The sequence below is a fragment of the Perissodus microlepis genome, chromosome 19 (genome assembly GCF_051167445.1).
Source record: "Perissodus microlepis isolate ML-2025 ecotype Zambia chromosome 19, ASM5116744v1, whole genome shotgun sequence".
Lineage (NCBI taxonomy): Eukaryota > Metazoa > Chordata > Actinopteri > Cichliformes > Cichlidae > Perissodus > Perissodus microlepis.
Window position 1 is genome coordinate 3332183 of NC_140479.1, and position 26007 is coordinate 3358189.

The 26007-nt window shown below is 43.0% G+C and overlaps 1 protein-coding gene across 1 annotated transcript in view; it reads left to right on the top strand.

Moving 5' to 3' along the window:
* The window catches only part of mdga2a (MAM domain containing glycosylphosphatidylinositol anchor 2a), a 173312-nt gene that overhangs the window by 47775 nt on the left and 99530 nt on the right, over positions 1 to 26007 (top strand). The window contains exon 2 of the mRNA XM_084915816.1: positions 16902 to 17041. Coding sequence (XP_084771942.1) covers positions 16902 to 17041 — 140 coding nt within the window. The remainder of the gene's footprint in view (positions 1 to 16901; positions 17042 to 26007) is intronic.

A 26007-nucleotide genomic window follows, 5' to 3' on the forward strand; every position in this document is an offset into this window, starting at 1 on the left:
GTCACTCGAATAACTTAAAAATGTTATTGTTTGGGTTTTTTCAGTGTTTTATTTGTTCCTGAGTAAATCGGTTTGGCTGAGATTTATGTTGTTAGATTAGATTAGATAAAACTTTATTAATCCCTCGGGTGGGTTCCTCTGGTATTTTCACACAGCTGATTAAACAGAAGTGTGAGACGGTCGAGAGTTTCCTCCAGTGTCCTGTTATATTTTAGATAGCAAGGAGCAGACGGACGAGTTTATTAAACTCCACCGAGACAGCGGTGACGTGGATCTGAAGGCTAGACCGTCCCATTTCACTGCCTCGCACTTCTGGCCTCGGTCATCGAAGGACCCGGCCCATGTAGACCGCGAAGGCCGGGTCCTCCGAAGGACTACGTTTTGGGACACAGCTAGTAGAACAGCACTATACAAGCACCAGTCTATATTTTAAAGGTACAGTGGTTGAAATCTCACCACTAGATGTCAGTAGATGCAGATTGCAGTCCACTGTATTGTATTTTCGTACTCCTATGAATTCAAGTGCATAATCCTAGCGACTCTTTGTATATGTAAAAGCTACACCCAGTATATTTCCAGGGTGTGGGTTCTCTGTGTGTAGAGATCAGTCTCTATACTCCATACTACGGTGGGACATAAAGACTGTTTCCACAGATAGATTTGATTCAGCCTTGAGGCAGTCAGGCAGGGGGATGAACCTAAAGACCAAGTAAACAGACCCAGCTGGAGGTTCTGGAGGTCGACAATCCAACAACACCACAGTGCCAACCCATGTGTTCCCGAACCAAACATGGCCGACATCCAGGAGCTCTCTGTGCAGCAACATTTGTTCAAGGTTCAAGGTTCTTCATTTGTCACATGCATAGTTATACAAGTATAACACACATCGAGGAGCGTGTCAGGTTACACATGAAATGTAACCTGACATGCTCCTCGACATGTGCAAAAAGGGGGGGGGGGGGGGGGGGTAGAGGAAGAACATTATATATATAGTATATACATTAGGTGAATGTGCAGTAGTAGCAGCAAGCAGGTGAATTCTGTACATTAAGTGAATTAAATAACAATAGACAATCTGACTATTTTACAGAATAGACAATATAAACATATTTAAAATTAAAGGAATTTGAAATGTACATTGTGCCTGGTTTAGAGTGTCTGGAAGAGAGTCGTGTCTCAGTCAATTATAGATGATGTGAGAGGGCGGGTGTGTGTGTGTTTAGGGCCCGGATGGCTCGGGGATAGAAGCTCCTCTTGAGTCTCTCTGTCCTTGCCCGGATGATGCAGAACCTTCTACCAGATTGCAGAAGTTGGAACAGTTTGTTGCCAGGATGGGACGGGTCCTTCAGTATCTGCTCTAGTCCGGCATCTCCTGGTGTAGGTGTCCTGAAGCGGGGGGAGAGCAATCCTGCAGCAGCGTTCTGCTGTACAGATCACTCTCTGGAGAGCTTTTTGGTCCTTCACACAGCTGTTCCCAAACCACGATGTCATGTTCTGTGTGAGGATGCTCTCCACAGCACCTGTATAGAAAATCCTGAGGATTTTTGGAGAGATCTTGAACTTCCTCAGTTGTCGTAGGTGATACAGGCGCTGCCTAGCCTTTTTGGTCTGGACCTGAATGTGGGCAGACCATGTCAGGTCTGAGGAGATGTGGACACCAAGATACTTGAAAGACTGCACACTCTCCACTGGAGCTCCATTGATGATAATGGGCTTGTAGTCTCTGTGCTGACTCCTTCTGAAGTCCACCACCAGCTCCTTGGTCTTGCCGGCGTTCAGCTGGAGGTGGTTGTCCTGGCACCATGATGCCAGATTCTTCACTTTGTCCATGTAGGCCGCCTCATCGTTGTTGGAGATGGCACCCAACACCACTGTGTCGTCAGCAAACTTCACAATGGTGTTGGAGCCCAGGGCTCGCAAAATCGCTAGCCCGACGTCCTGGAGCTAGCGATATCTCTGGTCGGGTGACCAAAATCTATCTCAGCCCCGCCCGTCGGGTTATCATATAGCCTGTTATCATATAGCCGTCTGCAGCAGCGCAGCAGACGGCCGGCGATGCTGTCTAGCCCCCCGCTTTCCTTGTGTTCACTCTCCTCAATGCCGCTCGGACGTCATGCTCCGCGATGCTGGTCACCGGTCTCTAGCTGATGACATCACTGTCCTCGGTAGTCAGGCGGTAGATGGCATTAGCCGCCTGGCTAACCTTGAAACGGGCGTAGAACTGATTCAGCTCGTTGGTGAATGCTTTGGCTGGCTTTGTAGTCCGTAATGGTGCGTAGTCCGTGCCACATACTCTGTGTGTCGCCCTGGTGGAAGCGGGACTCCACACGCTCCCGGTACCGGCGTTTGGCATCTCTCACCGCGTGCCGCATGCCGTATGAGGCCGCTTTGTAGGCGCTCATATCGCCAGTGGCGAGACCCGCGTTGTAGGTGGCGGTCCTGGCGTTCACTGCAGTGCGGATCAATCTGTCCATCCACGGTTTCTGGTTTGGGAATGTGGTGTATATATGAGCATGCCATCCATCATACATGAAGCATTAAAAGCTGAAACATCCATTTTGTGAGTAATGACTAAAATGATCTATTGACTGATCACAAATAAAAACATTGATCCATCGTTCCAACCATCAGTTTTCTAGTCACGTCGTCAGGGTCATGGGGGCTGAAGCCTGTCACAGCTGTCTGATCCATCACAGCACTAAGACACAGCCAGCCACTCACACTCATACCTGTGGTCAGTTTGGATTTGCCCATGAGTTTAACCCCGTGTGGACGGTGGGAGGAGCCTGGAGTAAATAACAAACAACTGAGCAAATAACTGGAAATTCTGCCTCTTCCTGGCGTTCAGGTTCGACTCACATGACTGGATTTGCGTTAGAGTGGAATGAATGGACACGTCTATATATGTGTCCACTCGTCTGTCTGTGTGTCCCTTGCTTTGCTCCCTGAGATGATAACACTGTGAAAATGAACATTTTCTCCCTGACTGCTCCGCTCCTCCATTTGTGCTGTCGGTATCTCGCCCGTCTCTCTTCTCTCTCTGTCAGAGAAGATGAATGCTCGTCACTCCTCCCCCTCCTTCCCTCTCTCTGAGCGGCGATGTGAGTTGGATGGCGTTAACGTGCTGCGGCAGGATATGTGGCTTTGCCTGGTGGTGCTGCAGCACAGGAGCAGCAGGCGGACTGATTATTACAGTGCAGCACGCTGATGATGTGAGATGCGTGTGGGGTGTCAGCAGCTCCGTGGATATCAGGGCCAGCAGGCAGAGCATCCCCACGCTGAGTGGGATGTTTCCAAAAGGAAACCAGAGAAAACAGCCTGTTCTTCCTCATGCCAGATTATTGGTGGAGCTCGGAGTGTGATGTCAGATGGGATGTTAGTTTACATCACAGGAAGTGAAGGCCCCGCTCAAAGGAGACCAGGGAAAAGCTCTTATCTTCACATTCAGCCCAGTAGGTGCAACTTTACTCAGTTTGTTTGGAAGAAGGTAAAGGGATAGGTATACAGTCTCATCCTACAGGACATCTACAGCCTCTTCAGATAAGAGTACCCCCCTCTCTACTAGGACCTCTAAAACATGTGAGAAATCCCCAGAGCCTTGTTAAGGACCTCCTTTCCACCAGGTCATCCTCACAGTGTCTCAAACATTGTCAGAGACTCTTCGGTGCTCTTGGCTTTGTCCATTGGGTGTGCCCTCTTGGTAAGCTCTAGAAGCTTCCTCTGGGGCTCTGGAACCTTCTCTATTCTTCTCTCACTCTTTTTCTTTTCCTTTGAAATCTCCCCAGCAAACCTCTCAAACGCAAGATCGTAATTTCTTTCCAGGAAATGTCATAAAGTCGTTAACGTTTGCCAGAAACATCTAATAGTATTTCCAGTAACCTGAGCCTGAGGCTACATCTTTAACAAAAACTGGAAATGTCTCAAGGACTGCTAGAACCCTCATGAGAACACTTTCTGCTGTAGAACGTTAAGCGCAGCGGCCCAACGAGCTTTTAAACTCTCAAAGAACTTTTTACTCAAGGATTCCCAGACAACGTTAACCTCTCTCAGCTCCCAGGAAGCTCTGAAGGTGGCCATGAAATATTTTCAAGAACCTCTAAAAAACTGCTTTTTAATTCAATTCAGTTTTATTTATACAGCACCAAATGACCCCTATGAGCAAGCACATTTGTGACAGTGGGAAGGAAAAACTCCCTTTTAACAGGAAGAAACCTCCGGCAGAACCAGGCTCAGGGAGGGGCGGGGCCATCTGCCTCCTGTTGGGGGTGAGTGGATGAAGACGGGACAAAGACACGCTGTGGAAGAGAGCCAGTCATTAATAATAGCTAATAATGAAATGCAGAGAGGTGTTTTAACACACGGTGAGGTTTAACTGTTAAAATCTTCTGGACGTTTGCCGTTTCCCAAAGAACCGCGTTGTCTTTTCAATGACTCGTGGACCCGACTTGCACCTGAGCAGTCGCAGCACCCTGGTGGTCGTTAGGGCACGTGGTGACTTTCTACATATTAAACTGTGATGGCTCAGTCAGCCAATAACATGTGGTCGCACAACAGTGAATTATGTTTTGCTTCCACTCTCCCGTCTCCTTGTGTCTCATTAAATATGCAGAAACAGCCTCGTGCTGCCAGCCAATTGGAAGTCTGGTGTTATTTTTAACCGTCCCACTGACTGAGCACCTTTCTTTGAGAAATCCTCCACTTACATAACAGATGGGGGGTGAAGCCTGAGATCAGAGAGGGAAAAAAGTCGACTTTTAGAGTGAACCTGTGCCCAGAGACATATTTAGATGTGGGACAGGAAGTGTTTTTAATCTAGCTGCATGTCTATTTCCTCCATTTCTCCTTTTGATATAAATAAATGAAAACTGGATGAAATAGCTGCGGAGCCTCACTTCACGCTGCGTGTAGACCCAAGGAGTCAGACCAGGTCCCAGATCGTTCAGCTGTGAGTGGATGTGGTTCAGAGTCTGCGGTTAGCTTGCTGAACACAACCAGGGCAGCAGACTCTGTGTGGTTAGTTCACCGTCTGTAGGAAGAACAGGACAGCTGAGTGTCTGTGGTTAACTCCATGACTGTAGAAGAGCGCTGTAGTAACAGCAGCACAGCCTGTGTTGTGTACACTGTCAGTAACGATGTTTGTGGTTAGCATCCATGAACAAACCTCAAGTATTTGTCATATAATAACATGAACAGTGTGAAGACTGATTTCCCATCATGATTGGGTCCTTACATATCCATATAAACCAGGTCAGAAGTCTCAGCTAAACTGTGCACAAGCTGTCATCTACACACATAATTAACATGCACAACATCTGCTGTATGAACTGACACATGCATGCACGCACTCACACAGAGCTACCCACAGCTCTCCTCTGCTGGAGGATGACTCACTGTGTGTCTCACAAACACACACACACACACACAGACACACACACACACACACAGAAACAGCGGGTAAATCAGGGCGAGCTCCTGCTGCCCTCAAAGACTTGCTGCTCTACTGTACAGGCCTGAGGCTGACTGTGTGCGAGCTTGCTTTACTCGTGTTCTGGGGACTTGAAGCGGTTTACAGCAGTCCAATCCTGGAATCGGATGACGTCAGCAAATGATACCAGGGGCTGTTTTTTCTCTGTGGTGCCAAATGTTCAAAACTGTGGGATGAAGAGCTAAATGAGAATAATACAGTGTTTTGACTTTGGCCTTGACCTTGACCAAGCAGACTTGGTAATGTCCCGTGTTACTCTACATGCGCAAACAGTCAGCCAACATAATGTTGACAATAGTGGAATCTTTAATGCACAAAATCTGAACTGACCTCAAAAATTCTGTATGAAGAAGAAGAAGAGCGTGGAGTGCTGTGCAGTCTGAAGAGGGCTGATTTTATCAGCTCAGAAATGTAGGCTTGTCAGGAAGCTCCACAGTAAGTCTGCAGGCAATGAATGGAAGTCAATGTACTGTTCTCCTAGTGTGTGTGTGTGTGTGTGCGCAGCCTTCAACTTTCCCCTGAATGAATAGAAAGATTAGAGTGTTAAAGGGGAAGACACAGATCCCTGATTCTCCCTGCAGGGGGCCTGCGTGGTTTAACAGTCCCACAGCTGACCCACAGCTGACCCACAGTCCTGCAGTAATGGCAATAACATGCATATTGTAGATGCTCTCATACACAGCTAATACATGTGTCTGAACATAGAGATCACTGTGACATGTACACTGGCTGTAAGCTTTGTATTGGTACTCGACCGTCCACAGTAATGTGAGGCTAGGACTGGGCGATATATCGAGTTTTTAAATATATCGATATATTTTTATACGAGATATGAGATGTGACAATATTGTTTATATTAGAGCTGGGCGATATAAGATTTTTTCATATCACGATATGTTTTTGTCATTTCAGGCGATAACGATATATATCACGATATAAGCCAAATAACTACATTTGTAAGATTTAAATGTGCCGTTGCTCACAAGTAAAACGTGAAATAATCAGCAGCTTGTTTTGATTTAAATATTTATTTCCCATAATAAGTTCAACAGGGTAGATGTACTTAAGGAACACGAGACTTTTTCAGATAAATAAAGGCAAATATTGCAAACTACAGAAAAGGCAGCCGCTAAAGCGTTTAAGTTTCAAAACAGAACAAACAAAACAGGCGACTAAATTGTCAATTCCACTTAGAAATTATTAATTCTAAATATAAATCTTAGTTTGTTTTACAGAAGAACAGACAAAATTGACTAACTTTTGTCAATATCAAATAAACTGAGAACTAAAAGGAAATTCTCAATCTCTCCTTGTTGTATAGCTTAGCTTTTCAAACAGTTACTTTAGTCTGACGAAAGCCGAATGACGAATTAGCGCTTCCAGTCAGAGATTGAGCTGCGCCGCTTTATTGTATTTCCAGACTTGCTTTCAGCACAATTTACAGTGCGCGCCACTCTGTTTTTTGTCAGACTTGAAATAGCCGAAATACCTTCACACTACGGAACTTCTCTGACTCTTCCGTTCGACAATCTCTCCGGCGTTGGAACCATCATCGGTTTTCTCTTCGGTAACCTTCGGTCACGCTCTCGGTTGATTTTTCTCTAGTCGGCACACTCATACTGTCACGGTTTGCCGGGGCAAGCCGTGTGGAATATTTAGGAGCAGGACGCGGCAGCTCTGGTGCAGGTGAGTATTTATTAACAAAGGAAAAAACAAACAACAAAGGCCCTGGGAACATGAAACTGGAACCTAAACTGGATAAAACTAACAAAACAAACCAGAAACGAAGATGCAGGGAGACCGAGGGGAAACAACACAGACGAACCAGCAACTACTATGACAGAAGACACAACTTAAATACACTCAGAGAACACAGGGAATTTACACAGGTGGGGAACACAGCTGGGAGTGATTAACGTGACGAGACTAGGGAGGCAAACTGAAAACACTCACATAAGACGCAGACCTTCACAATAAAACAGGAACTACACATGAAAGGACACAACTCAGAAACGCGGACTAAATACAAGAACACACGGCAGAACAGAGTAAACACTAAACAGAGGAAGAACAGAAAACACCAAACGCTGGGTCAAAAGGACCCAGGATCATGACACATTTCCTCCATTACCCGGGCGGCACGGCGGCTGGCTGCTTCCCAAACAAATATACATGTGCGGCTTGGCACTTGTGCTGTGCTAGTTAATTTGGATTGGCCGTTCTTTTTTTTTTTTAAGAGGACAAGAGCGGTGAGGCCTATCGCAATAGTTTAATTTTTCTATCGAGAAAAAGTTATTTCGCAATACATATCGTTATCGTTCTATCGCCCAGCTCTAATGGACAGGAAACTCTGCAGTGTCCGGGGATAAAACGTTGTTCTGATTTTAGCTGCGTTCCTCAGGTGATAAAAGGCAGTCCTTGTTGTCTCTTTCACATGAGACTGGAGGGAGAGCTCCGGGTCAAACCACACGTCCAGGTTCTTTACCCTGACCAATCTTCACCTACGGCTCCAAAAACAGTGTGGCATCAGGCAAAATGTTATGTCCTCAATAATTACTGGCCAACGTCTTTAGTGTCTGTGTGGAGGTTTTCAAAGCTAAGTTAATTCTGTTTTTCCTGGTTCTTATGGTTGTTTGAACTGGATTGTTTTTGTTGATCTTTTTTAGCTTCAAATAGCTGTTCAGCACTTTGTTTGAAAGAGCTTTATAAATACAGTTGTTATTATTATTATTAAACATATAATGACCACTGTCTTGTTTTCTAGACACATTTGTGATGAACTGTAGTTGTACCTGCTGAACCCACTGACAGACAGATCTATCTGTAAACTCTATACTTCAGACCTGTTGTGTACAGATGAGTAGGAAACATAAAACTTGCAGTTGTCACTGAGCTGGCTGCAGTCAGACTTTATTCTGACTCCAAGGAAATAAACATACTTACACCTGTTGTGTTGTATCTGTATTTCTGTGCACTTGTGATGCTGTTGTGGTCCTGTAGGTGTGTGTCAGCGGTGTTCTGCATCCTGCTGCTGTCTTTTCAGACGAAGCCCGATTGAAGTGCATGCTGGGACAGAATGGGTCCATCGGGGGGTTTTCAGTGTTTTGTGTCTGTGTTTGATGACATCAGCAGGAAAACATTAGCAGAGGCTGGATAATGGGAAGAAAATGAAAATCTAAAAATAGAATAGAGAGGAAAAAGTAGGACAACCAGATTATCCACACCTCCTGCGCCCCCTCACTGTACTGATCGCTGTGTTCACCTTCACCTCGCCCTTTACTCTTGCTGCTTCTCCTTGTTCATCATTTTTTGTTTATCGTTGTCTTCTTTTTGTCTCCTTTCTTTGCCCCTTCAGTGTTTTAGCTTTTTTCTCTCCCTGTTTCCTCTCACGTCTTTCTGGGCTGCAACTGTTATTTTTCACCTTTAGTTTCTGTCCCCTGATGAGCTAACGATATTTAAGGCTGAAGGTTCAGGCTTGTTTTAATGGTACGTTTCACGCAGTGGGAATGCATTTTGCACTGGAGCTCAGTTGTGTTAAGTTAGAGATGTTCAAGCCCTCCTTGATGACTCTCAGTGTTTTCATACTGTGCACATCCACCCACAAGTCAGAGTACTGTATCTCACAGATGCAGCAGGTCAGGCAAAAATAGAAGTGAAGTGTAAAAATAAAAAACATCAAGTGCCTCACAGCTGCTGACACAGAAACTCTGAATATCTGCAGCACACTCCTCGATAACAGTGCATCACAATTGTACCTGCAAGGCTTGCAACTGGATCCACATCGGGGGCGGTGGTCCAGTCTGCAGGCTGCACCACTCAATTAAAAATTCATTTCCTTCTGACCTTTTTCTCTGACGCTCATTTATAATTTCACAACTTTAATTAGCTGAGCAGCACGTCGTCACCTGAGGTCTGACCTGGACTCCACATGGCTGCTGTCTGACACTGTCTGAAACCTACACAGGGAATATTGGGAATATGAAAACTCTAATGGGGAATAACTTTAGCGATACAGCCATCCGATTTTTTCAACCAGCTGAGCTCATAACATGTAACATGTAATAATAACATGTAATATTTGGTGAGCCTCCCACTTCTTTCAGTCTCTGTGAAAGCTGGAGTCTAATCCTTGATTACGGTGTTTATTCTACGAAACACACCTGAAGACAGGTTGGTATACACGTACAGGACAATGTAGGCTTTTTATTGTGTTCACATGGCCAACCAAGCACAACAAAGTCTTCTTGTATACGGGTGAGGAGGGGATACGGCATTATCCAATCTCTAAATTCATTCGTTACTTCAAGTCCTGAATTCTGAAGGGTCCACGCAGTGGAAACTCATATGCTGCTTTATTTAAAAGGAATAATAATTTATTGATTATATATATTTAATGATTTAGTTTGGAACCCAATATAGCCCCAAAAGATTTAAAGTAGTGCTGTCAATAGATTAAAAAAAATTAACTAAGTCATCTCACAATTTTCTGTAATTAATCGTGATTAATCGCAATTACTTGATCAATAGCCTGGCTGCAATTACACTTTTTAAAGTTTATATTTAAGCTTGTATCAGACATTTATGCAATATAATGAAATAAATGGAGAATAAATACAAAGAATGTTAAATGCTTAAATTCAAAGAGAATTTGAATAGTTTTCTTTTAGCACAGGTTCTCTCCTGTAAAATGCAACTTTTTAAATTTTGATTCACGATTAAATATCATTCACTTTTATTCTATATTAATCACATTTCATTTTGCATGAGCAAACAGACTCGAGACAAAGGTAAAATATACACACTTAACATGTTTATTGAACATCTTGAACATTCATGTTAACAAAAACTCTGTAAACATGTATCCTCTCTCTCTGTCACTCTTGGGGAGGCTTCAAGTCCTTGGAATGAGGAACCAAAGCGGTGTAAAGGTTCTCAGCGATATTAACAGGTCTGCAGTTTGTTGCAATCCACTTGGCGTCAGTCAATATGTCCGAGGTCGACTTACTGCGTCCCCGATGCTCCGTGACTGATTTGTCGCAAGCTGGGTGACGCGTTAGCCAAAGTGCTAGCAGCAACCCGACACGTCAATGTGATATTTTAAGCTGGAAGTGCTTCGGTGAAAAGAAAATTCCTTCTTGCACAATGTGATTGGTTCAGCTGCCCGTCACTACCAGATCAGCTGCCCATTTCGCATGTACGAAGGTAACTACTTGGACAAACTGCCCGAAATGCGCTGACAGAGACATTTCAGGGATTTTGAGTCATTCTGCACTCCACATGCGTTAATAGCGTTAAATTTTTTTTATTGCGTTAATCGTGATAATGGCTTAACCTGTGTTGACGCGTTAATTTTGACAGCACTAATTTAAAGATATTATTAATTCAAGGAACAAAGACCAAAAGAAATGTACAAATGAATCTGTATACAGAGATACCTGATGCTCCATTTCATTCCTAACAGTTCCTGTAATAAAGTAATCATTAAGGGAATCAAAGGGATTGGATGGGTGTAGCAAACAGAAGACCAGTCAAAGGCCTGTCTGCTAAAAAGGTGAAGAGTGAAGTATATAGATCCAAACTGAAGTTCGACATGTTTAAGATTATGACCCATGAAATAAAGTTTCATAGGTTGCTGTGTGTCTTTGTCTCATCTTCCTCCCCTCCAACATGAAACCAGCCCTCTCTGAGTCTGAATTTTCTGGAGCTTTCTAAAGCCCCTTTTCCATTAGTACCTACTCTGATCAACTCAGCATGGTTTTCAGGGTTTTCCAATAGGTCACAGTACCTGGTATCAGGTGTGTCTTTAGTTCCTGCTCGGCCAGGATGTCGTCAGCCTGCATGCCACGATTGGCTAGTTAATGCGGGGGCGATCGTGGCTCAAGAGTTGGGCATTCGCCTTGTAACTGGAAGGTTGCCGGTTCGAGCCCTGGCTTGGATAGTCTCGGTCGTTATGTCCTTGGCCAAGACACTTCACCCGTTGCCACGATTAGTCAACTATCAAAATGTAATAGTCGGCGCGTCGTTTGAAGCTTTGTAAGATCCGGAAAGACGCAGGAAAAAGTAGTAGGATTTAAGAGTGTAATAACGGACTGAAGCACTGCATGTACAAGGATGCCAGCTGCTGTTAAACCTCGAAGAAGAAGCAGTCTTCGGTGTCGTAGCTGCGTCCAGGAACCTAGCGGCAGCTAGTTAGTTCTAATATTACTCTTATTATTCTTTCTGGGTCACAAAATAAACGTTTAACATATTTTCAGGCGAGAATGTAGCTGTGTAAACTTCAAATATCTGCTCAGTTTATCAAGACACCACATACTTTCAAAAGCGCTCCGAGGTTTTCGGAGACGTCTGTTACCCACCAGCTCGATAGCTAGCTGGGGTTCAAGGGTCACTAGAGCCATGAGAACACCGGACTCCCGGCAAATCGTTTTCAAACCCACCGCTGTCTTTCGCTACTCAGGTTAAACATATATAAGTCACTTAGATAACTTAAAATGTTATTGTTTGGCTTTTTTCAGTATTTTATTTGTTCCTGAGTAAATCGGTTTGGCTGAGATTAAAGTTATAGTTTTTGCACAGCTGAATAAACGTCAAGCAGACAGCTGATTGTCAGAAGTGTGAGATGCACGAGAATATACTCCGGTGTCCTGTTATATTTTAGATAGCAAGGAGTTTATTAAACTTCACCGAAACAATCTGCAAATTTCATTAAAATTTAATAAACTATCATCTTGTCTTTATTGTTAGTTAGCACCTTAAACACTTAAAGCTGTAAGCTAATGATAGTTATATAAGAGCAGATGCTGCTGGTGCAGTAAGCTGTACGCTGGATGATGATCTGATTAGTCGACTAATCGCAAAAATAATCGGTGACTAGTTGACTATCAAAATAATCTCTAATGTAAATAAAAATTTATTTTGTGAAAACAAAATTTGAAACTGTGAAAAAGCACAAAGGTTTTCTCTGTGACGGTTTTAAAGGCTCTTTCTGTGAAGGCAGGGATGCCACAGCAATGAGGCAACTCTTACTGTGAAAGAGCAAACATTTGTTTGTAAAAGACCATTTACGGTGAAGGATTTGAAAGCATTACTGTGAAATAGATGGAGGATTTGAAATGCCAATGAAAACCTGGATGGATAACAAAGAAGCAGAGTCCTTCCTGAAGTTCCTGAGTTAGAACGAGTCACAAAGATTTGATTTTATTCCAGTGGTGAATATGTATTCCCCATTTTAATGGTGCACTATTTCTCTCAAGCAAAAAGTGTCATAACTGTGAGAATTTGCTTCTTTTCTTGGTCTCACATTGAAGTGAGTATTTTTGATTGTTTGCGGTGATTTAAATTGTGCTAATTGTTATACATCTGTAGAATAATATAAACACACGCAGGGCTATAACCAGGCCTGCAGATCTGATATTGTGTGAAGCTTTTTTCTCTAGTCCTTAAATGGACTATTGCAGTGTGTCAGATGGCAGGGATGCAGCAGAAAGGCTTTGAACAGTCAGAGGACGGTGCTCTTTATTGCGGATTTCAGGGACTCAAATGCCACACTGCCTCTTCTTCGTGTGGTTCCCATGACGACAGGTAGAGAACATCCTGCGGGCTGCGACGTCTGTTCGAGGCTAACAGCTCCCCAACAGCCTGTTCAGACGCACTTTTTGAGCTTTCAGTAAAACAAAGCCAGCTGCTCCTTTGTGCTCAGTAACAACACAGGAGCTTTTTTTAGTTTCAGAATAGAAAGTCAAACGATGAATGTGTGTCAGGCAGCCGATCAGAGCCGAGTCCATGTTTTACATGACGCTTTGAAGCAAAAGAAAGTTGCTGAAAGAAAAGTTTAACCATGTTGATGAAGTGTGTTAAACTGTGGAGGATGTTGGTGTAAAAGAGATGAAGCTAAATAGCCTGCTGACAGCATAGACATCCTCATAGAGCAGCTCTAAAATAACAAAGATACTGATGTATCCTCCTTTCTCTGTAAGAAAGGAAAAGGGCCTTTTCCATTTCTTGAGACCTTCTTTTCACTTTTTATTAGTTTATAAGAGGTCAGTGGCTGAGCAGTTCACATGCAGTAATTTAGTGACAGAGAAATGACAACGGCCCGGAGACTGAAACACAAACTGCATAAATATATTTCTATTCACATAAATACACAGTTCATTTTTTACACTGTTATTTTTTTACTGACATTCATACGAAACATTAAATATTTACAAACATTTAGTTTATTCCTCTGTATTTATTTATACATTTTAAAACCTACAGTTTGATTTGGAGCCAGGTGTCTGTTATTAATATGATATCTGTTATTTAATCTGACTGATATTCACCGAGCGCACATACATTGTGTGTCCCCAAAACATTATTTGAATGCAAAAAAATAATACAGAAATAATGCTAAAGGAGGAAGACTGCACTTTAAATTCTTTTTTGTCAGATGTATATTATTGGATGTCTTTATTAAATAGATGTCTCTGTGGACGTCTGTAATATGGCTTTTTAAATAGCGAGGTGCAAGTAAGTGAAATACCCACACAGCAAAATTGGTATGGTCTGGATCTGGCCCACACAATGTGCTTACACATGGCCCACATACTGCAAAGAATGACGACCCTTTGGTGGCCCAGATCAGGTTTGCCAGAGGTGGCCCACACATGGGCCAGCACAAGGCCAGTTGTAGACACACTGCTGGTCCTGTGCTGGCCCAGAACAGTTTCAGCTCTGGCCCCAGATGTCAGCCTAATGTGTACCTAATCAAGCCATGTAATAACAACATGTGCGGGAACATAATCGTGCAAAAGTAACATGACGAATCTCTGTTCACACAGTGAACAGCATTTTTTTAGTCTCCCAGATTACCCAAAGTGCTCTATACAACATGCCACATTTTCTCTAAACTGAGTGCTTCTTAACTACATTCATACATATTCACACTCCTGACATGCAGACTGGAGGGACCAGGGATCGAACCACTAACCCTCTGAGGTGACCCGCTCTACCTCCTGAGCTACAGCCACCCAGTGGTAAACATGAGTGAACTGTCACTAGGTTTTGGATAAAGTGTACAGTCACAAACCTGTCAAACCTGCATTTGAAACGCTATCATAGCAGTATAGCATTGCAACATGGCATTTGGGTCTTCTAACTAAAAACAGGTAATTAGGAACATAAATAGTGCCATCATTGCCAGACCTGCATCTGGTTGACATACACTCTGCCATGACACCAGTCAGTCAGAAGTGGCAGCTTGAGAGACCTGTCTGCTATGTGGGTAAACGAGCTAAAGCTCAGGATTCACCTTGTTGTAAAAAGTCAGCCATTTTTTTCTGCTCTTGGATCTGTATGATGTCATTTACAGAAATTATTCCTGAAATGGTCATCTGCCTGTGAGCACAGGTGGCTCTCACCTCTTCTTTGAACCTTGCGATAATGAGGCAGCCAATCAGAGGAAAGAAGTCAGTCTGAAATGGGGAGGAGTTACAAAGCCGTTTGTTAGACAGGGGATGCACTGAGGGTCAGCCCCAGTATAAGATAAGGACTTTTATATCTGTGAATCATGAACTGTGAAGTCCATCATACGTATGGAGCTGGGACTGAGCACAACAGGTCCCCTTCACTGTGTGCAATACTATTACACTATTTATATATAATATACTATTTGAACTCTCACCAGTAAGTACTTGTATCACCACCCTGTCCAGTGTTTTTGTATATATATAAATACATCTTTTTTATATTGTAAATACTAGAAGATTGCTCCACTCTTTGCTTGATCTCTACTTTCCTTTAATTGCTTTGTTTTTACCTTTTAAAAATGAGACTTGACCTGGAGAGCTCTGCACAAGTGCACAATGTGCATGGACTGTTGGTCCTGTGTGCAAATGGCAAATACAAATCTCTAATCTTCATTGTTAAAGTTGTACAGGAGGAAAAAACTTGATTATTCAAATACCAAACTTTAAACCTTAAACTGAACAGGTTAAAAGTTGACACTGAAGAACACATTTTGCAGTAACATATATAGCGATGTATCACCTTTTTAAGTCAAGTTGAACTTTCAATATCTTTATTCAGAGATATTTTGTGCTGCAAAGTGGGACTAAAATTTACCATAAACGTTGTCACGAGACAAAAGCTGCTATTGAATGAGGTTAAGAGGCAATTACATGCAGTCTGTTTCTGGCAGTTAATTGTGATAAATTGTCAGAAATTGCATCTATTGTTGTCTACATGTTAATAAAATTCACAGTTAACTATATGTGCTGAGCAACCTTCCTGCTCTATAGGAACCATAATACACCCGGCTGGCAGCCAGTAGAGCCGCCCACTGATAAAGACTCATTCAGACTGATGGCACATGTTGGCACAATTTATGAAATAAATCTTAATAATATTCCCGTAGCATTTAAATGTTTAAAATAAATATTGAAACTTTGTGTCCATAGTTTATCCACTGTATCATTTCTACCCTCACCTGCTACTGTAGTATGGATGTCGTGCTTTGACTGTGACATCACTGCACAGAATCAACAAAGAGCTGAAAACACGTTGGTCCACACTGACATGAAAAGTATCATGCGTGTTGTTCAGCGGCACATCCATGATCTACTATTCCACTAGCCTAAGATGATTCCGACACATTGTCGTGCTACGTGGGAACACTTTGGTCAGAAATGGATGGGCGTGGTCAGCAGCAATATTTGTCAGGGTCCTGGGTTTTTGACTGGGTGTTTTGAGTTTCCTGTGCTTTTTGTCACTTTGTATTGTGAATTATGTTCTCATTGTTGGTCTTTAGTTACTCCCTTGAGTCTAGTTTGTGTGTTATGTGCCTGGTATTTCCCTCTGTGTATTATTTATCATCTCTAGGCTTTTGGTTCTTATAGAGTTCTCTGGTTTATGTCTCTGTGTTTCTTAGTTGCTCTGTCTCCACCGTGTCTAGTCCGCGTCTCAGTGTTATACTTCCTGTTTTACTTTGAAGGTCTGTGTCTCATGTGAGTGTATCCTGCTTTGCTTCTCTGTCTCGTCAGTTCTGATTTCCTCCAGCTGTGCTCTCCTTCTGTCTCATTTCCTCATTCTTTTGCCCAAAGAGGTGGATGTTTTCTCTTTTTGCCTCTACGGATGGTTGTGCGTGGGAATCCAGTAGATTTAGTTTCTGAAATACTCGGACCAGCTTGTCTGGCTCCACCAACCACATACCTCATACGCAGTCCATTAACAAGTGTGTGTAGCTGGCTTGTGCAGCAGCATATTTGGTTGCTGCAGTGCCATCATGTGGACAGAGTGATAATGACAAGAGGAGGCAGGATGTCACATGAGCTCAGATGGATGGATCCAAACATCTCACACACACACACACATGCAGATGTGTTTTCAGAGACGACTCTTGTATATTAACCTTTTGTATTTGTGTTGTTGTTCACAGCGCCCCCTACAGTGCGAATCGTGCACTCTGGTCAGGCCTGTAATGTGGAGGAGGAGCGCTACAGTGAGAGGGTGTACACTATCAAAGAGGGAGAGACTCTAGAGCTGCAGTGTTTGGTGACTGGACACCCCCGACCACAGGTAACAACATGCTGGGTATGCTGGGAACGCTTTGACTTTGTGTGCCAGTCAGTGGAAGAAAACAGGTCATGAAATGGCAAAGACTGAGTGAGTGTGGAGTTTACATTCACACTTTTCCACACTCTGCACCCGTGTTGATTCGTCGGAGCAGTCAGTAACAAAAACCCCAAACCTCCCGTTATCCTCAGCGGCCTGCTGAAGTGCCAGAGCCCCCGCTGAGTGGAGCTACTGTGGAGCCTTTCTGAGTTTCAGAAAAGACAGCAATCACACAGCGACGAAGAAGAAGAGCAAGAAACCCTGTGAGGCAGAGAAGAGCCACTGCTGTCTGTGAATGAGTGAAGACGAGGAGAACGGCACAAGGGGAAGAAAGGAAAAAGACTTCTAGGAGACTTTTAGTAAGCGCAGCTTTTATTCCACGCAACTGTATGTTATTGATTGTAAAGGCCTTTCAATCCATGACTCGGTGATGTTACGTCTCACAGACTCACACTAGACACTGTAGCTTAGCAGTGAACAGTTATGACTCTTTCAAGGATTTACTGTCATCAGAGGAACAGCAGTGACTGTCTCAGAGCTATGACATGCTTCATGCTGTCTGTAGCTTTGTACAACCAGCTTCAGAAGGTCGTCACCTGGAGGAGTCCCAACACTCTGCTGAGCACTTGTTAGCGCCCATTGCTTTACTCTGCTGTAATAACCCTGAACCAGTGCAAAAGCACTACAATAATCAATAGCTGCTGCTTTAGTAATTGAGTATATTTCATTAATCCATCGATGAATCGGATAAGAAGAGCTTCTGTCTCATTAAAGACCAACAGTAAATATTCAAAAGAGCAAAAACAGAGGATTGTAAAATGAGCGGCTCGGTGGTTTCCCTTTTGGAAATGTTTTAGTACTTTCAGTGCGTACACTAACTGCCCTTTCATGGTATTTATGTGAGATTTTATCAGAGTTTGTGAAGAAAATATCTTCTTAAATGCAAAAATAATAATAATAATAATAATAATGGATTGCATTTATATAGCGCTGTACAATTCCACTATTCATTCACTCTCACATTCACACACTGGTGGAGGCAGCTACAGGTGTAGCCACAGCTGCCCACAGTTTAATGGAGATTTTTTGTTGAGTAAAACTATCGATGGTGGATGGGAGGAGCTACACGTGAGCTCACGGTAATGACTCCGCCTCTTTGCCTTTTGCGTTAGTGTGCAGACAGACTCCATGTTAAGCTATGGCAGCATCTGCTCTGTTGTTGTTGGTGTCTTTGTTGCAAACTGGAGTCTGCTTGGCTTTAATGTCGCACGCTTTTTAGTCACAAATGTTGCGTTAACGTGGTGAGCTCTGTAGAGTTTCTTCAAACGAAGCATCAAAGCAAAAGCTTTGCTTTTTGTAACAAACTTACCTGATGAGTCATTGTAGCCCTGTTACATTTATGTATAGGAGAACAGGAGTGCTGTTGCTTTTTCTTTCCGAGTCGGGATCTTCTACTGGAACAGCCCTAAAGTCGGATTTCCCACAGTCCTCTTCTCTTTGCCAACGCCTGACGTCTTCCAGAAAAACACAAAGCAAATCTACTGTGTCTGCACTGGAAAAGGTCTTTTTTACACTAATCTGACATTGTGAAGTTGATTGCATGATGTCGGGCGATAGAATAATCATATGTGCTTGGCTCTGATTTCCCATCAGCCTCATTTTCACCGTCCTGTTCTGTTTGCCAATGCCTATGTCTACATCTTCCAGAAAATCTTAATTTAGGACAGAAGACAGAATTCGACGTGCTGTTCAAACTTAACCCCACCTTCATAATAACAATAGTAAATGAAACCACTGTTTTGTGTTGTGACTTGTTGAATAAGCTCTGCTGAGCCGTTCAGAGACACACGGACTGAACCTGCTGCAGCAGCGTGTTTTAGCAGACATCAACAGCATTACATTATAGTGATGGATGAATACCTCTGTCTGGATCTCTTGATTTTGCTGTAAACTTCAGTTCTGAGGTATAAACAGAACAGCTTTGCATGTGTATAACATCAACAGTCTGGAGACAGTAACTCTTCAACAATATCAAAGAGTAGAAGAAAGAGGTGATGCCATTACTGTTGGCTGGGAACTGTGATGCAGGATGTCTCTGTAACCTCGTCAGATATCTTGTGTCTCACAGAGACACAGTAGGAAGGAACGTTCCCCTGTTTGGACCAACAGTTCACATTTCCACAAAGTAGTTTTTAGTAGTTTTTTTCTTGTTTTTGCAGTACTCCCACCATGAAGTGCTGCGTGCTGTCATTGGCTCAAACTGGTGATTTCTCAGGGTGGTCAGAGCAAATGTTCACATATTTCACTGGTATAAATCTGTTCTTTCATGTTCTAATCTAATGAAGAACTGTGGTTCTTGTCATAACTTTACATTACAGTTTATTCTTTAACCTGGTTCGTTCACCTTATTGGCCCTTTCCTTCCTTTCTTTGCTAAGTGATGTTGATGGTTTGATTCTGTGCTGTTGGGCCAGTGAATAAAACGCGATGAGGTCGTTGTGACAGTGGCAGTAATCCCACTTACCCTCGCTAAGTGTGAAAAGTCTTAAAGTTGTCTCCTGCAACTTTAAGTGCAGTTTGCTGTTGGTGCGTTATGAATCCTGTGCCTGAACCACATGTCACAACCAGAGGCCATTATGTCTGCATCATTTAGCAGCTACTTCAGGCTTCCCAAGGTGAAACCTTTTGCACGTCTCAAAGGCTGATGTAGTTCAGCCTGTTTCAGCCCGGTGTATTTCCCATCAGTCTGTCTCTGTGGTCGTACTGACTGTGCACACTCCCTCCTCCATAAATCATTTTAAATGTTTTTCAGTAATAGCAGAAATGAATTTTGGTAACTGGATTAGTGATCTCCATGTAGTGATACTTGCTGTCTGACTCCATCACAGGCAGATTTAAGCATAAGGGCTCCAGTGTTGCTTTTGGCTTTTAGAGGAAAAGAAATCAGCTGCGTCCCTAAACCCCCTGATGATGCAGTAACACTGATGGAGGGGAACACCACCCTGCTACTGTTCTTATACATGCAGCGAGGTTGGAGCAAATGCCAGAGCAAACACGGCTGCATTACTGCTGAAATTGAAGTTTGTCACTTCCTGTTAGCACCAAATGCTGCACTGCACCAGCTTCTTATTTTGGTGTACTGAAAGTAGAGCTTTTTGCAGTTTTAAGCTCGTTGGTGTGAAGTGCAGCCAAATAAACGCCAGCCTTAAAGTCCAAACAGGCTGTTCTTTACATTTCTGCTCAGTTTGAGCTCTCAGTCTCTCTCACTCGGGGCCCCATTCAGGCCTTTTTACTATGCTGAAGTGCCTAACATTCACTCACGCCAATACTCCTGCCCAACATCGGTAGTGTAAGGCAGAGATCAAACTTCCAGTTAGTAGACGGTCCGCTTTGCCTCCTGAGCCGCAGCCACTCTGTTTATAGTGCAGCTCATTAACAGCTCAGCTACTGCCTCTTCATTAACTGTCAGTTAAGTTCCCCAACTGTTCCTCCCTCCAACCTTTCTTTGTCTCCTCTCTTGTAACTTGTCCTCATTTTTGTCTCCTTTTGTCTTTCCTTCATTCCTTGTGCTCGTTTCCTCTCAGATGTCTTCTTCCTTCTTCGTTTTGTTAATCCTCTCCTCTACTTTCCTCTGTTGCCATATCATCTTTATCTTCTCTCAGTTCCTCCCCCGTTTAGTCTTTTTCCTTTCTGCAAACACTGCATCCCCACCTCATGTCCAGTGTTGGTGTGGACATTATCAGCAGCAATCAGCTGTTTAACAGTGACTCCCCACCTCTCTGTGTCCTCTCTCTTACCCCCGTTCTCCACTTCCTGCTCTCTCCTCTTTAGTCCGTCTCTCTCTGCTGTCAGTCTGTTGCAGCTATAAATAGAGCAGCTGCTGGCACACACTGAATCCACACACACACACTTTGTTTTCTCTCTCTGCGTCACCACAGAGCTTCCTCTGCATTTTTCTTTCATCACTCGTTTTTCCTCAACACCTTTCGTCTCTCTTCTTGCTCCACTTTGCAAAGTTACGACAGGAACTGAAGACACTCTGATTTTAAAAGTATTTTAATGAGCTTAACCATGTAGTACAGTTGATGGTCAGTAGGTCCAGGTGTTCAAACACTAAATATGCCAAGGTAGAGGTAGCACCAAGTAAACTGTGCGATGCAGTAGTATACAGTGTGTCAGAGAAATGGCTCTAATGTAGATAAATCCACAGATTATTTTGTCATCTCGGTTCCCCAGAAACTTTGAAAATGCAAATATCCCAAACTTTCTCTGTCGCCTGAAGTAATCTGAAGATGGATAATATCCACTGATGTTCCCACTGTCACAGCACTAATCACATGCATACAAGCTAACACTGTTCCCCCCTGAGGCGGTTACTCTTTCCCAGCTGTTTGAAGTTGGACTACATGCTTTTGTTTTTGGTTGCTGAAGGTCAAATGTTAAACTTTGGGTTAAACATGTCACCTACATCTGTAACTTTACCTAGTCATCCAATCACTGTGGATGAGGGGCGGAACAAACACCATATTGACCAACTGTCTGTCATGGTTAATGCAGAGTTTGACTCTGGGGGAGTTTCACTGAAATACTCTTCTGTATCTTCAGGCAAAAACAGACTGGTTTAACAACTCCAGTGTGTTTAACTGGGAGCGCAGCAGACTGACCTGGGCAGGAACACACTGATGTCCACTAGCCATTCACTCAGTTTGGCTATTCTTCACAAAGCAGGTCTTTCGACAGCATCTTATACATAGTTGGATGGAGAGACTAATTTTTCAAGGCAGGAAATAATACAGGTTGGTAGCCTGAAGATATTCAAATTCAGGAGAAAACAGTAGTTGCAGAGGACATGTTATAGTTATGTTAAGAAGGAGGCAACATAGCAATGGGCAGCTTCCAGATGTTCAGACTGGCCATTAGTCTGGAGGTGGATAATAGAGAATAAGCTTTAGTGCCACCAGTGCAGTATAAAACCCTTGAACTGAGAGCCCCGAGCAGAAACTACATCACGGTGCACACGCTGAACTAGGATTTCAATTTAGGGCGTGAGCTGCTAAAGAAAACCTGCACTAAAAAAGTGAAACTGGGCAGTTATTACATTCACAACAGTCTAACTTGTAATTTGGACAAAATAATTTTGTGTTTCTATGATGAACGTACAGAAATCGAGTACGATCTGCATGAAATTCAACAACTTTACACTTGTTAAATTTATCCTTGTTGACATGACCTGATACAATCTAGACAGAGTTGCCTGGAGTCGCGACATCACAAGATCGTGTGAGATTTCAAACCACAGGAGTTATAATAGCAGGAAGCATACACACACCACGTGTGAGCTATCGCTGTTGTCAAGGACAAAACAGAAAAAGCTAAGTAATCGTAGCTTTCCTACGTTTGTGCAGCTTGGTGTTGTGGTTGTTATTATTGGTGCCTCCAGGATGAAGGTCCTGAGTTCAAATCCACCGACTGCTTTGTTTGAATTTTGTGTTTTGGACCACCAGAAGGTTTGTTTAAGAATATTAATGAATATTAATCATCCCGACGACAAATGTTTTATATGGAGATATGAGATTTTGGTCATATCGCACAGCCCTAAGCAGACAAATTGTGAAAAACCACTGACCAGTGCATCTTGTCTCATCCTAAACTTTGTGACTCAAACACAAAAAACTTGCAGCACTGACACAACTGCTGTGCCTGCTTGACAGCAATAGCAGATGGTCCTGTTTGAAGCAGCGACACAATGCATATGGGGAGGAAGGCTCACTGTGGTGAGATCACAACACTTCTAATCAAGACATGTTGTGATTAGAGATCAATCAAAAGACCTTTGGGAACTTTGTTAGAGCACTCGATTCTTTGTTTTTACTCTTTGTGTAGTGACAGTCTTTAAATTCTTTGTTTCCATTTAGAAAAAGTTAATGGTTCATGATGCTGAACCAGGATACTGAAGTTCAAGGCTACCAAAGATAGCTCATACGTGATGCCACGATGTTTACAAAGGGACATGTGCAGATTTGCGAGTGGCTCTACAATCAGAATCAGAATACTTTATTAATAAAGTAATATATTTCTATCATTCACCAACTAAATTAGAAACCAAAAACTTGGAGACGAGTTCGACCTTGTTTTTGAACTTGTTGTGTTCAAAGTTTTGTTTTTACATGGATTCACTCAGATTTACCCTTTCATTGGTCCAGGTCTGACCCCATGAACATGAATCACCTGTTAGGAAACTGAGACTACGTATGCATTGCATCAGTGTTTGTTTGAAAATGATGAACAGAAGGAATTTTGAACATGTTGCTAAAACCAGACGTGTAGAGATGCATAAAATGTGTCAATGCTGATGAAATCGTGTCTCTTAGTGTACCCCCACAGAGGATAGGTAGGTCTCTGACTGTCTGCTGCACCCATGTTCCAGACGCAGATGAGAAAATGGATCGATGAAGCTATAACATCTGTCTGTGTCTGTGAGGATAGTAACAGGTATGAGTGCTGTCAGTTATGTGACTACAGTATTTTTAGACCATTTATTCACTGTTTTGAGACTGTTAACTGTCTGTCTGCACTAACAAGCAATAAAAAGTCAGTTTCAGTCCAGCTGGCAGTGGAGCAATCAGCATGTGGGACAGAGAGGGGGAGGGAGGGTTGATGAAAGAGAGAATCAGAGTGGGAAATCTGCTTATCAAGTCAATGTATAGATGTTTAATTCAGCTTAGAACCAGAGGAGACAGAGGAGGGGTAAATAAGGAATCTATATGTAACCAATCTAACACACAGTAATGAAATTCCCTGAAAATATAAATGATAATAACCAGTAGCTGGAGCTCAGGAGGTTGAACAGGTCACCTACAAATCAGAAGGTTGGTGGTTCAATCTCTGGCTGCAAAATGTCCCTGGGCAAGGTGTTTGTGTTGTTAATATATTTAAAAAAGGTGAGACAAAATATATAGTCTGGGAACACAAGGCCCAGATGTTCCCTGCTGGTGCTGATGAGCCTGCTCCACCCACCAAGAACCTGGAACACAAGCAAAGGTGTAGAGCACGGGTTAGGGTTTGTCTCACCTGCTGCCACAAACAGGTAGCCTCAGTAGTCAGTAAGTCATATACAATATCAGGGTGACTGAAAAAAAAGACATTAATGAGAACATGCCCCTAAAGTTGGTAAACATTTCCCACAGTGGGACTGTGGGTCTGTCACAGTGTTATCTTTACCATTTAAATATCTAACATGCAGGTCTGCAGCAACAATGACCTCACTGAGTTCTCAGAGGTCACAGGATTATGGTCTTTATAAACCACCTTGAATACCAGCATATGCTTCAGAGGGGTGCAGAGCCCAAATGAGAGGCAAGGCTTCCTTGTTGATCATAGTTAAGCTTATGGGAAGTAAACTGGTTCATTAGTGCCATCCTCCTGTAGCAGAACTGCATGAACATCCACCTGGAGCGTGAAGCGCTGATCCAGACAGAAGCCAGAACAGGAAGTGGACACAACAGATTGTTTACAGTATGAAACTCCCTCAGAGGACCACACAAACTCTGCAGTGCTTTTGAGCAGGTCAGTCAGTTATGAAACCACAGAGGAGACATTTTTACAAACGTTGCAGTAAAAGAACCACATCAACTCCTTATTGGTGGGAAGAATACTGATACTCAGGGGCACCGGTCCTGTCCCAGCACTGTGCTGTGATAAATCACTGTTGCCTTTACAAAGTCACATTCAAACCACACTGACAGTAAAACGTGTTCCAGCCAAACAATCAAACAGGCCCATAATGTGTTGAATATGCACATCCTGTTACTTGGTATAAGCTACCAAATCATCCAAACATACTGAACACCTTTCCAACCATGACTATGTTCACCAGAAGCTGGAATGTTACAGCTGCATTCCCAAGTACAAATCTCATTCCTGTATATTCATATAGTCCAGATGGAGCAATGAGTGCAGAGATCTCATGTGTACACAGTAAGAGTGGGACCTGCCTTTACCCCGTCAACAACAACTTAAATTTGCACACAAATTAAATCCCATCCTCAGAGCAAAGGAAAGGACATTGTTTACTTTGAATGAACCAGTTTAAAAATATTAGTTTTATCAGATTTTCAGCTCATACAACAGGTCATCTGAATCCCTGGCATCTTGTAAGCCATGTTTCGCCATAGCATGCCCCAAACTGGCCGCTGCCAAAGAGCAGCGCTAATATATACAGGAGTCCACTACACACAGCTCAGCAGTTCCAGATGCATCGTGACAGTAGTACAGCTTCAACAAACATGACACAACCTGCTTTCTGTGGTCAAGAGTTGCAGTTCCCCAACTGACTGCAAGAGCCATGGCAACCCATCCTCCCAGTCCTGACTCAGTTCAGTTCAGTAGACATGTGACAAAGGCTTGGTCCAGTACACCCTGACCCTGTCCATGATACATGCAAATCATGTTTAATACTCAACTGCTTCAGAACTTGCAAAAATATACAAGATGGGGATTTAGAGCCCCAATCGCTCCACATTACCAAAACAATGCCAAAAATTGAGATTGAGGTAGGATTGAGGAAGAGGCCCACACAGTCTGTGATCAGTGATCAAATGTCTTACTAACTGCTGATGAAGGAGCCAGGTTTCATGTCCTGATTCGTCTTGTGTGTGATGTAACATGTAATACAATCGGTAACATCATGCTGGGCTTAAAGAAATATCACAAAATGAGAACACACGTTTTCCACATTACAAGATGTCTTCATCATGAACAACTTTCAGAACAACATAGCGAAACTTAGCAGGCACCTCTTCAGCCAACCTGAAGCTGTTTCAGGCACAAAGCTGTTGTCATAAGGCATCCCTTTCCTTACCAGCAGCTTCCTCTAAGGAAAGTATCCGTCATCAGCACAGCTGGAGTGTCCGTCAGTACAACTGCAAGCAT